The 12567-nt window shown below is 43.7% G+C and overlaps 1 protein-coding gene across 1 annotated transcript in view; it reads right to left on the bottom strand.

The window, feature by feature from the left end:
* The window catches only part of SLC16A14 (solute carrier family 16 member 14), a 58745-nt gene that overhangs the window by 27397 nt on the left and 18781 nt on the right, over window positions 1-12567 (bottom strand). Inside the window, exon 3 of the mRNA XM_043996118.1 lies at window positions 5173-5316. Within this exon, the coding sequence (XP_043852053.1) occupies window positions 5173-5316 (144 nt within the window). The remainder of the gene's footprint in view (window positions 1-5172; window positions 5317-12567) is intronic.

Here is a 12567-nt window from a genome sequence, read left to right as displayed (position 1 = left end):
CATTAGAGAAAATACAAAGGCTTACAAAGGAAACTAAAAATACTAAAATAAAGTCATTTAAAATATTTTGGGGGGTAGCTAGGTGGCACAATGGATAGAGCACCAGACCTGGAGTCAGGAGGATCTGAGTTCAAATTTGACCTCAGACATTTACTGGTTGAGTGGCCCTGGGCAAGTCACTTAACCCCAGTTGCTTTCCTTTTAAAAAAACAAAAAAAAAAACAAGTTCACAGACCCCATGTTAAGAACCCCTGATAAAATGAAAATATGTCCCAGCCCCAGCTTTAGAAGGTCTGCTTCTCTCAAATTAATAAGTTCTAGCTGGATGTTTTACTATGTAGTGTAGAAACGACTTTGTTCATAGAACACAGGCTCTGACAAGAGGAAGGGCTTTGAAATGGGCCCAGCGATAGAATGTCCATTTATTATTCAAAGACCAACTTAAGTTTGGAGAGACTTGTCACTAGAAGGCTGGCCACCAAGTGCAGTAATTATTTTGACAAAGCAGCTCATGTGTTGTTGTTTTGTTTAATCATGTCTGACTCTTTGTGACCCTATTTGGGGTTTTCTTGGCAGGGATACTGGAGTGGTTTGCCATTTCCTTCTCCAGCTCATTTTACAGATGAGGAAAGAGAGGCAAAGAGGGTTAAGTGTCTTGCCCTGGGTCACACAGTTAGCAAGTATCTCTGGCTGGATTTGAACTCAGGTCTTCTTGACTGTATCCATACCCCACCTTGCCAACCCAAAGCAGCTCATAAAGACAGTCTCCTAAAGTGTAACTAGGATGGGAGCAAGTGCCTATAGAGACGAAATCTCAGATGTAGCGTCTCCCCTGAGAAGACCAGAGTCGCCATATATTCTGTACATGTTTTATATGTAGCTATTTCTCTAACCTGTTGCCTCCCTCATTAGATTATGAGCTCCCTAAAAGCAGGGGCTATGCATTTGCCTTTCTTTGTATCCCCATTGCCAAATATGGTGAGTTTTTAGTGCTAATGCAACAGGAACATTTGGGCAATCTGTTTGGTACATGTTGTAAGTGGACCTGACCTGTGGTAGCCATGAGCATTTTGAGCACTTGAGGCATTCCTTAGTAAAAAGGAATATGGGCAACAACCTTCCTTTTCTGTGGGTATCCTCAGAGCTTAGAGCAGCTCTTGAAACAGAGGAAGCACTAAGTCAATCCTTTTCCATTCATCCATTGGATGAGTTTTCACAGCCTGACCTATACAGTGGGGAAAGGTGACCCACCCAATGTTACTTACGTAGCAAATGTCAGACTTGAGATTTAAACCCCGATCTTCAGATAGGATCTTCCCACCGTGCCGCACCTCTTCTAGCAAATTGTTTACCCCAAGGGACTAGACCTGTGATCTCACTGGAATAGGGGAATACTCAGGTGAGGAAATTCCTGGTGCCAATGTAGATTGGCATCTTCTCTGCAACTTGTGGCTTTAGAGAGTTGTCAAAAGCACTGAGACGCTGAGTGATTTGTTTAGGGTTACATAGCTACTATGTGTCAGAGACAGGATTTGAACCCAGGAATTCTTGGCTTCCAGACTGGCTCTCTTATTTGGTATGAAGCTAAAACTTTGCTACCCTGGGTCATCCATATTCTAAAAGTGATAGTTATCGGAGCAGCTAGGTGGCACAGTGGATAGAGCACCGGCCCTGGATTCAGGAGGACCTGAGTTCAAATCCGGCCTCAGACACTTAACACGTACTAGCTGTGTGACCCTGGGCAAGTCACTTAACCCCAATTGCCTCACTAAAAAAAACAAAAACAAAAAAAAGGTGATAGTTATCTTTCTGATTATTGTTGGAGTCAGGTCTAATTATTTGTTTTTTGTTTTTTGTTTTTTGGAGGGCAATGAGGGTTAAGTGACTGGCCCAGGGTCACACAGCTAGTTAAGTGTCAAGTGTCTGAGGCCAGATTTGAACTCAGGGAGTCCTGAATCCAGGGCCGGTGCTTTATCCACTGCGCCACCTAGCTGCCCCGTCAGGTCTAATTATAAAGAGAATATAGAGAAACTTTTAAAACACGGAGCATTATATTTTGCTAACTCTGAATGTGAAGTGTTAATTTTTCTCTAGTCTCTCAGCCGCTAACACTGGCCTGCTTTTTTTTTTTTTTGAAAGTTCTCTTCAGTTCGAAGCAGCCAAAGGGCAAAGGATGATGTGACTAATCTCAGTGACAAAGAAATGTTCACAGACTTTGTAGAATATTTGATACAACATGTGCTTTTTGGAGCTGAACATGGAAACATTTTCATCGGAAGGATGCAGTAGAGAGTGCAAAGGGCCTGGAGTCAGGAAGACCTGAGTTTAAATCTGGCTCCAGATAATTAGAAGCTGTGTGTCCCTGGACAAGTCATTTAACTTCTGAGTGCCTCATCTGTAAAATGGGGATAATGGCATCTACCTCCAAGAGTTGTTATGAGCTCAAAGGAGATATTAGTAAGCACTATATAAATGATGTTGTTGTTGTTGTTCAATTGTTTCAGTTGTATCCAACTCTTTGTAACCCCTTTTTGGGGTTTACTTGGCAAAGATACTACTGGAGTGGTTTACCATTTCTTCTCCAGCTCATTTTACAGATGAAATGGAAGCTATCAGGGTCAAATGACTTGCCCAGGGTCACAGAGCTAATAAGTATCTGAGGCTAGATTTGAACTCAGGTCTTCCTGACTATAGGCCCAGCACTCTATCCACTGGGCCACCTAGCTGCCCATATAAATGTTAGCAATCCTCCTCCTCCTTATTATTTTATTTTTATTTATGCTATAATATCCATTATTTATTTATACTTTAATACTTATTATTTTATTTAACAAAAACATTAATCATTATTATTATGTTAGCTAACATTTTTATAGTGCTTCCCATGCGCTAGGTACTGTGCTAAGCACTTTACAAATATTATTTTTTTTCTTCCTTTTTGTTTTGGCAGGACAATGAGGGTTAAATGACTTGCCCAGGGTCACATAGCTAGTAAGTGTCACGTGTCTGAGGCTGGATTTGAACTCAGGTCCTCCTGAATCCAGGGCCAGTGCTTTATTCACTGCGCCACCTAGCTGCCCCTTTTACAAATATTATTACATGATGATAATAATATTATTATCATCACTACTGTGAATGATGAGCACAAAGACAGTGGCAGACCTAAACAAGGGCATATCATCAAATTCATGCCCCACGTATATCTGCTGAAGGAACTAGGAGAAGACATAGGGGAGACATGGGAGCAATCTTCAGGGGCTTCAAAGGCTGTGACCATATGCAAGAGGAGTCAAACTTTTTTCAGCTTGGTCCCATTGGGGAGAGGGAGTGGAAGTCAGAGAAATGCAAACGTAATCTTGATGGAAGGAAAACCTTCCTAAAAATGAGAGCTCTCCAAAAGCAGAATGAGCTACCCCAAGAGCTAGTGAGCTCTCCTTCATGAGAAGTTTCTGGGGGCAGCTAGGTGGTGCAGTGGATAGAGCACTGGCCCTGGATTCAGGAGGACTTGAGTTCAAATCCAGCCTCAGACACTTAACACTTACTAGCTGTGTGACCCTGGGCAAGTCACTTAACCCCAATTGCCTCACTTAAAAAAAAAAAAAGTCTCGCACCAAAAGTTGGTGGAGCCCTAACTGGATATGTTTTAAAGGGGGTTTTTGCCTGGATATAAGTAAGACCAGAAAGATAGCCCCAAAGTCTGCTTCTAACCCTGAGGGCCTATGAGTCTGTAACCTTATCCAGGGATTTGTTATTAGGGAGAAGAGCCACTACAAGATTCTGCAACAACAAAGATGTACTTTTAGAGATATCATCATTTAAACGCTGTAGCTCACACTCAGAGCCCCAATGTACACTATAATGTGGTCAGAGTGAAATACGATACAGGAAGCTGCCTTTTGCCAAAGGAAATTGGGGGTGGACTGAAGCTGCAGAACTGAGCAGGACACGTGGGTCACCCGGAAACCACTTTTAACCTCCATACCCCTGAGTAAACATCGTACCTCAAAACGGGCTTCTTATATGTATACTTTTTTATTGACATCTCACTAAGTGACTGTAGGGAGAAAAACTGTTGTACTTTGGGTCATGCTACAGAAATCAAACAAGAAACTTTCTTAAAATATATGTTTCATTTAAACCAATTGCCCACCTTTTGATTGAGCTTGTCTTTCAAAGAAGTAACAGTGGGAAAAAAACGGTGCAGTGGGAAAAGCACTGGGTTGGGATCCAAAGATTTGGGTTCAAATTCCATCTCCATTATTTACTAACTCCGTGATCTTGGGCAAAGTCAGTTCCATTTTCTTATCTGAAAGTCAAGGCCTTAGACTGGATGGCCTCTAATAATTTAGAGTATTATGTTGTAAATACACTTATTGTATTGACATTTTTGTGTTGTATTTGTATTGTAAATACATTTATTGTGACCTAAGTTCATTCACCTCTAAAATGTGAATAATCAATGATTCAACAAGCATCTATTAAGTACCTATGAATCAATCAATAAACATTTATTAAGCACCTTCTGTGTAGCAGGCTATGTGCCATAACTGTCCAGTTTCAGGATGTGCTGGAGATGCAAAGATGTAAATGTTTCTGCCCTGAAGAAACTTATAGTCTATAGAGGCAGACAATATGTACATATATAAATATATTTAAAGTAAGTAATACGGCACTAGAACAGCTGAGAAAATCAGGAAAGGCCTCATAGAGGGGGCTTGTTGAGGTAAAGGATTTTCTGGAACTGACAAGGAGAGCAGAAGAGATAGAAACATACTCAGACACTTCAATCTCTTCTTTTTTTTTTTTGCAGGGCAGTGAGGGTTAAGTGACTTGCCCAGGGTCACACAGTTAGTAAGTGTCAAGTGTCTGAGGCTAGATTTGAACTCAGGTCCTCCTGAATCCAAGGCCAGTGCTTTACCCACTGCACCACCTAGCTGCCCACTTCAATCTCTTCTTGAGAGGAGTGACCACCACCAAGTTTCAACTGTAATCTTCCCAGGAGTCTTGCCCATGGCCCAAGTAAAGAGAACACAGACTATATTTCCTGTTACACTCCCTGCATTTCTTGCTTATACAACGGATGGAAGAACAAGAAGTAAGCTGATTTAGGTGGATGCTAAAAGGAGTAATGAAAATTCTGAAGCTCGATTTCCCAGCATGTGGATTGCTTACCAGCTGCCACTCCGAATGTGATAAAGAGATAATGCACATTGGTCGCGTAGGCACTGAGGACCCAGCCCAGGGCATTCAGAATCCCTCCAATTATTGCAGTCTTGCGGCAGCCACACGTGTTAATGAACAAGCCAATGAAAGGTCCTGTCATGGAACATAAAAAAAAAAATTAACCATTCGAATTTTATTACCATTCCTCCCTAATAAAGTCTTACCTGAACACAACTAAACATAAACAGCCTTAAAATAGCCTTAAAACATAATAGTTTTAAGATAAAACTTGGAAAGCTTTTTTTTTTTTAAACTAGGGTAAAAGTTGGAAAGATAAAAAATTTAAATGGGATGTTAAGAAACTGAATAGAATTGATAGAGAACACTTGAGTTCAAATTCTACCTTAGACATTTACTAGCTACAGGACCTGGGCAAGTTACAACCTCAGTTTCCTCATCTATAAAATAGAAATAACAATGCCTACCTCCTAGAGTTTTTAATGAGGATTATAGGAGATCATGTAGGTAAAGTACTTTATAAACCTTAAAGTGCTAGGTAGGGGCAGCTAGGTGGCTCAGTGGTTAAAGCACCAGCCCTGAATTCAGGAAGACCTGAGTTCAAATCTGGCCTAAGACACTTGACACTTATTAGCTGTGTGACCCTGGGCAAGTCACTTAACCCTCATTGCCCCCACCAAAAAAAAAAAAGTGCTATGTAAAGGTTACTTATTAATAGGAAACCCCTCACAGGAAGTCTTTAAATAAAAGCTGGATAACCACTTGTCAGTTATATTGCATAAGAGATTTTTGTTCAGGTAATGGGTAGACCAGCTGGCCTCTGACAACTTGGTCATTCTGTAGAATATTAAAAAAATAAACAAATAAATAATCCTCCCCACAACCAAACCGACCAAACAAACTCAAACCAGCTTACTCCCAGTAACCTCTCTAAAAGACATCCCTGATAGGTCATTGGTTGAGATACATATAAGGTTTTCTGGGTGTGAGAAATGGGTAGTTGTCTCCTCTCAATGTGGATATAACAAGTCAGTCATACTCCCCTGACCTGTTTGTAGGACAAAGGTCTCAGATCCCCTCCTCCCCCTCAGGTTAGCAAGGTCACATGGTTCAAGGAGCCCTGGTCTCAATTAGGTCCTCTCCAGAGTTGTGTCCATATAAGGAAGTATAAGGTCCACTCCTGAGTCATGCCCATACAAGGAAGAGGGGTGGGAATACTGTGTTCCGATTAGCTAGTTTTTTTGCGTAGATTGTAACCCCACCAGTGATGAAAAAGGGGAAGGTCCATTCGAGTTAGGGACTAGGGTATAAAACAGGGCCTGCGAGCCCCCTTTCTGGGCACCCACTAGCTGCACACTAGGGTGCCTCCTTCTCATGAGAAGAAAATAAAGCCTTTGTCACTCTGCTGCTGAGTTCCTGAGAATTATTGAGAAGAGGATGGATTTTTCCCTCACAATTGGAGGTCCCACCGAGACATAAGGAGCTGCGGGGCCCTCCGGGTTCCAGCACTCCCAGCGACCTTCACCAGCGATGGTCGGAGCCAGAGCCCGGAAGGGGCCACCCCCAACTCCTGAGTCCATGGAACTCAGCAGAGACGTCGCAAACGCAGGGTGGAGCATGCTCACCAAGGGGGTAAGAATTTATCAAAACAGGGATTGCTGTGGGGAGGAAGGAAAAGCCAGCGCTCTGGCTTGCTGGGAGAGGGCCATCCCCCACAAAATTGGGTGAGGGGCAGTTCCAGATCCCTCAGGTCAGATCTCTTTCCCCCTCATGACACTGGGACAGCAGCCACACCTAATCTTGTCTTCCCTGGGGGTGGAGGAGACTTGGAGTGAAGGGTGGTGGTCCTGGAGTTACTCAGAGTGTCCGTCCTTTGGTTTGGTTTTGTGGGGAGGGGGTTCTTTTAATAAAACAAAGCCTTTGTCACCTCGCTGCTGAGTTCCTGAGAATTATTGAGAAGAGGATGGATTTTTCCCTCACACTGGGTAAGTAGATAAGGCATGGTGAAGTTCAGTGGTAAACTGGACTCAGAGTTGGAGGCTATATATTCTATATATTCTAATCCTGCCTCTCTCATTTATTACTTTGGTCTCAGTTTTCCTCAACTGCAAAAAAGAGAGGGATTGTACCAAATAAGCCCAGTCTAAGGTTTATTCCAGCCCTGTCTCTATCTATGATTTTATGAGGTAAATATGCTGACTTATCCTTTTATCTAAGAGTAACACAACAAGGAAATACAGGCTAGTGGCTTGAGTGCTGGACCTGGAGTCTGGCAGACCTGGGTTAGAATCCTCCCTAGGACACAAACTAGTTGTGTGAGCCTGTCTGCCTCAGCTTCACCGTCTATAAAACAGATAATGATAGCACCTACCGCCTGTTGTGAGGCCACTTTCTTTTTTTTTTTTGGTGAGGCAATTGGGGTTAAGTGACTTGCCCAGGGTCACACAGCTAGTAAGTATCAAGTGTCTGAGGCCGCATTTGAACTCAGGTCCTCCTGAATCCAGGACGGTGCTCTATCCACTGCGCCACCTAGCTGCCCCGTGAGGCCACTTTCAATGGTCTGATTATATATTCCCTATGCTCTAGAAACTGCTCATAAGCAAATGCTTCCAAGGGACAGTCCTTCTCCCCTTTTACATTCAAAAGAATCTTTTTAATTAAATTAAATACCCCTAATTTGGGAGTAATGGTAAAATTTGGGGATCCAAGAAAGTATATATCATGTTGAAAAGGCACTCGGACATGTGGGATACAAAGGCATTAGTATCAGAAAGTCAGTAACTTCATTTCTTGGGGTAGCTGGGTGGTACAGTGATTAGAGCCCTGGGCCTGGAGTCAGAAAACTCTGAATTCAAATCCAGCTTCAGATACTTATTAGCTGTGTAACCCTGGGCAAGCCACCTAACCCTGTCACCCTCGGTTTCTTCATCTGTAAAATGAGCTAGAGAAGAAAATGAGAAACCGCTCCAGTATCTCTTCCAAGAAAACCCCCCAAAGGCGTCACAAGCAGTCGGCACAACTGAAAACGACTAAACAGTAACAAAGACAAGAAAAACTTAATGTCTCTGGGCCTCTGTTTCTTCACTGAGAACCTAGGTGACCTTGAAGGTCCCTTCCATCTCTAAATCTAGGAGCACGACCATAGAAAACCATCAAGTTCACTTCCTTCATCTTACAAACGAGGAAACTGAAGCTCAGGGAATTTAAGTGACTTGCCCAGGATCACACAGTTAATATGTACCTGGGGGGCAGCTAGGTGGCGCAGTGGATAGAGCACTGGCTCTGGAGTCAGGAGGACCTGAGTTCAAATCAGGGCTCAGATACTTGACATTTACTAGCTGTGTGACCCTGGGCAAGTCACTTAACCCCCATTGCCCTGCAAAAAACAAAAAACAAAACAAAAAAAAATATGTACCTGAGACCGTATTCAAAGGTCCACTACTAAAAGTGAACATAGAACTTAAACTGTCCAAACTCTTAGACTGAGTCCTCTCTGTTTTCTGAAAGTAGATATGTAATTTTAACAAAATGGAAACAATCTATCCATCCTGCCCAATCATCATTAAAAAACTGACTTCAGGGCAGCTAGATGGCACAGTGGATAAAGCACTGGCCCTGGATCAAGGAGGACCTGAGTTCAAATCAGGGCTCAGATACTTGACACTTACTAGCTGTGTGACCCTGGGCAAGTCACTTAACCCAAATTGCCCCACAAAACCAAAATAAAAAAACCTGACTTCAATTGAGATATGCATGATACTTCCCACACGAGGCTCTTATCAATTGGCAAGGAAGCTGATCTTAAAGCAAAGTGGCCCTTGAATGAGAATACACTCTAAAAACCATTTCTCTATTCAAGGGAAAAGCTTGTAGGGTTTGGAATGTTTCCCAGTTAAAGAACTACTTATCTTCTTGTCTGTGATTGACAGGGTGGGCAAACTCTGGTTGGGTTGGGGGTTGGGGGGTACTCAGAGCTTTTGGCAGCAAACTCCATCCTTCCGAGATTTTAGAGTGTGGTGGTGTGGTCCTTTTACACCACTGACCGGGTGTGACCCAGTGCTGGAGGAAGAGTTTTGTGTCAAGGAGGGCAGACTTGGAAGCTAAATGGATCTTAGGAGCCACCAAGTCCAATCTCCCCATTTTACCCATAAAGAAAGATGGTCTGGAAAATTTAAGTGACTTGCTTATAGTTATGCGTGCAGTAAAGAGCAAAGCCAGGCTTCAAACCCAGCTCCTCTGACTCCATATTCCCTACTGTTTGCAGGGAATTTACTTCTCAATGATCTTAGAATGATTCTTTCTATAGACTGCATGACTACCCCCAATATGGAGACCTTGGACTATGCCGGTTGTGTCTCCTACCCGGGGTTGCCTTCGCAGAAACATTTGGGGGGGGGAATGGGGGTTAAGTGACTTGCCCAGGGTCACACAACTAGTAAGTGTTAAGTGTCTGAGGTCGGATTTGAACTCAGGTCCTCCTGAATCCAGGGCCAGTGCTTTATGCACTGTGCCACCTAGCTGCCCTGGCAGAAACATTTTTATGCCATTTTAGGCACTAGAAAGACTGGTGTGTTTTTTTTTTCTTAAGAGGTCAATGGCAGTTTTGGGTAGTGGAGAGAGAGAGCTATATTTTAAGTCAGGAAGACCCGAGTTCATGTCTTCCTTCTGACACACATCGACTGTGTGACTGGGCAAGTCTCCAAGACTAAGACCCAGAGAAGGAGCTGATCTATGTGGGGAGAGGGAGTTTCCTAACCTGGAAGGTCCCTATGCCAATGAAATCACAGGTCCAGTCCCTATCATCTTAGTCCCTTAGGGGACTCAGGTCCCAGCAGCCAAGGAACCAGTCTTTAATCAGAACTTACAATATGCAAAATGCTACACCTAGAAACTAGTATTCTCTCTCTCTCTTTCTCTCAGCAATTGGAGGTAAGTGATTTGCCCATGGTCACACAGCTAGTAAGTATCTGAGGTGGGATTTGAACTCAGGTGCTCCTGACTCCAGAGTTGGTACTCTATCCACTGTGCTACCTAGCTGCCCCCAAACTAGTATTTTCAACCACTGCCTTGGGCTCATTCCATCCCTGCTTGTTGTCGTCCTCCTCCCCTTCAGCCTGCCCGAGAATGCAAGGTCCTGGAAGCAGACACTGATTTCTTTTTGTCCTTGGATCCTCAGTACCAAGCTGGGTACCTGGCACAAGGTATGCAGTTAATTCGTGCTTGTGGATTGATTGGTGCAGCCTTCTGGCTATTCCTGGAACACGACATTCCATCACCTCCTGACTGAATTCTTCCCTGGCTGTCGCCCATGCCAGGGATGCTCGACCCCCTCATCTTTACCTCTTGGCTCACTTCGACTAAAAATCCCTTCTTCAATAAGCCTTTCCTGGTTCTCTCAAATGCTGGTTCCTTCGCTCAGATTATCTGCAATTTCTCCTGCCTAGAGCTCATTTCGATGGAGTTGTTTGCCTGTTGTCTCCTCAGTTAGATGCTGAGCTCCCAGTAGACAGGGACTATCTTTTGCCTCTTTTTGTATCTCCAGTGCTTAGCACATAGTAGGAGTTTAATAAATGCTTATTGACTTGATTTAACTTAAAAAAATCAAACGAACCTCACCCATGTGGGGATCTGGAAGCACTTTCACTTTATTCTCTTTTAAATATTTTTCCAGTCTCATGGGAAGCAATGCTTGATACATGTCTGGCTATCTGAGACCAATGGCTCCATTCACCAAAGAATGACTTGGGACCTGGCTGGAGGGGCCGTCTTGTTTATATACCAAGGCGAGAGGGTTTAAGGAAGATGCTATAATACAGGAGAAAGTTGATGGAGCTGGGTTCAAATCCTATCCCTAACATTCATTATCTGTATGACCCAAGGCAAGTCCTTTTACCTGTCCAGCCTCAGTTTCCTCATTTGTAAAAGGAAATACTCGGGGCAGCTAGGTGGCACAGTGGATAGAGTACCAGCCCTGGAGTCAGGAGGACCTGAGTTCAAATCTAGCCTCAGACACACTGGCTGTGTGACCTTGGGCAAGTCACTTAACCCCAATTGCCTCACCAAAAAAAAAAAAGGGAAATATTTGAACTAGATGACCTCTAAGACCCTTTCTGGCTGGGTGGCGTAGTAGTTACAGCTCTGGGCCTAGAGTCTGGAAGACTTGAGTTCAAATCCAGTCTCAGGACACTTACAAGCTATGTGACCCTAGGCAAAACACTTAACCCTCTTTGCCTCAGTTTCCTTATCCATAAGAATCTGAGGTAATAATAGCACCTTCCTCCCCAGGGTTGTTGAGAAGATAAAATAAGTAAAGGATAAAATGAATAAGATGCTTAAAGTGCTTTGTTTATAAATGCTTGTCCTACTCCGAGGCCCCCCTCCTGAGGAGAGGGACCTCCTAATGTGACCCTGCAGTGATCCTTGAAACATGAGCAGCTTCCCACTGCTTCATCTTGGAGTGTTTGGAAAGAACCAAAGTAGGGCATTAGAATTCCTCATGAGGAAGGGTGAGAAAACACGGGCCACAACGTGTCCTCCCCCTTCTTTGTTCCTGTCTTTCATTTTATCTTGGTACCCCTAGCTCTGGGACTGATGCATGTTTCACTTGTCCCAGCTGCCTAAGAAATACTGGCTGAATGAGTAAGCGATGAATGAGTGACCTTTTCTTGGTCACCTTCACTTTCTGAGGACACAAACACAGGCCTGGTAAAGCCAGGCAGCGAGAGTCTGGTACCCTACCAGCCACCAAGCTGAGAAGTCATCCATGTGGTTTTAATGTTTCCAGCCCAAAGGCTGACTTCCCAGAATTCAGTGAGAGGACAGACCCAGGAGAGTCATGACGTGACAGCTGCTGCTAGACACTGATGCCAAACTTCATTCTGTTCCCCCATGACAGGAGGTCCCTGGTTTTGGTCATGAGTAGGAATGGATGGATAGGAATCAGCTTAACAACTCCGCAGCTGAGCCTGGAGTCAACAGCAGCAGCGTAGATAGGTTATCTGGCGCAGGGTAAGGAGGGCTGACTAAAATAAGGGGATCTGGGTTCAAATGTGGGAGCTAGCTGTATAACCTGAGGCAATACGCCGAATCTCTCTGGCTCTCACTGCCCTCCACTGCACGATGAGGGTGGTTGACCTAAATGGCCTCCAGAGTTCATTTGGTCACTAAACCTATGATCCTAGGAAATAAGATTATTCTTTGCTTTAACTCTGTTTAACAAAACGCTTTAGAAATAACGTCCTATCTGTGGTTTACCCATTCACAGAATCTCACATTTGGAAAGGACAGAAGACCTTTAAACCAGCTGGCCAATGAGCAGAATTCCAGCCCCACCCTTCCATGGTTTGTGTGTTGTTGTTTTCTATTCTAGGAAAAGGCAGTGACATT

The sequence above is a fragment of the Dromiciops gliroides genome, chromosome 3 (genome assembly GCF_019393635.1).
Source record: "Dromiciops gliroides isolate mDroGli1 chromosome 3, mDroGli1.pri, whole genome shotgun sequence".
Classification (NCBI taxonomy): domain Eukaryota; kingdom Metazoa; phylum Chordata; class Mammalia; order Microbiotheria; family Microbiotheriidae; genus Dromiciops; species Dromiciops gliroides.
The sequence above is the reverse complement of the archived record's forward strand: the minus strand, read 5'-3'. Positions and strand labels throughout refer to the sequence as shown.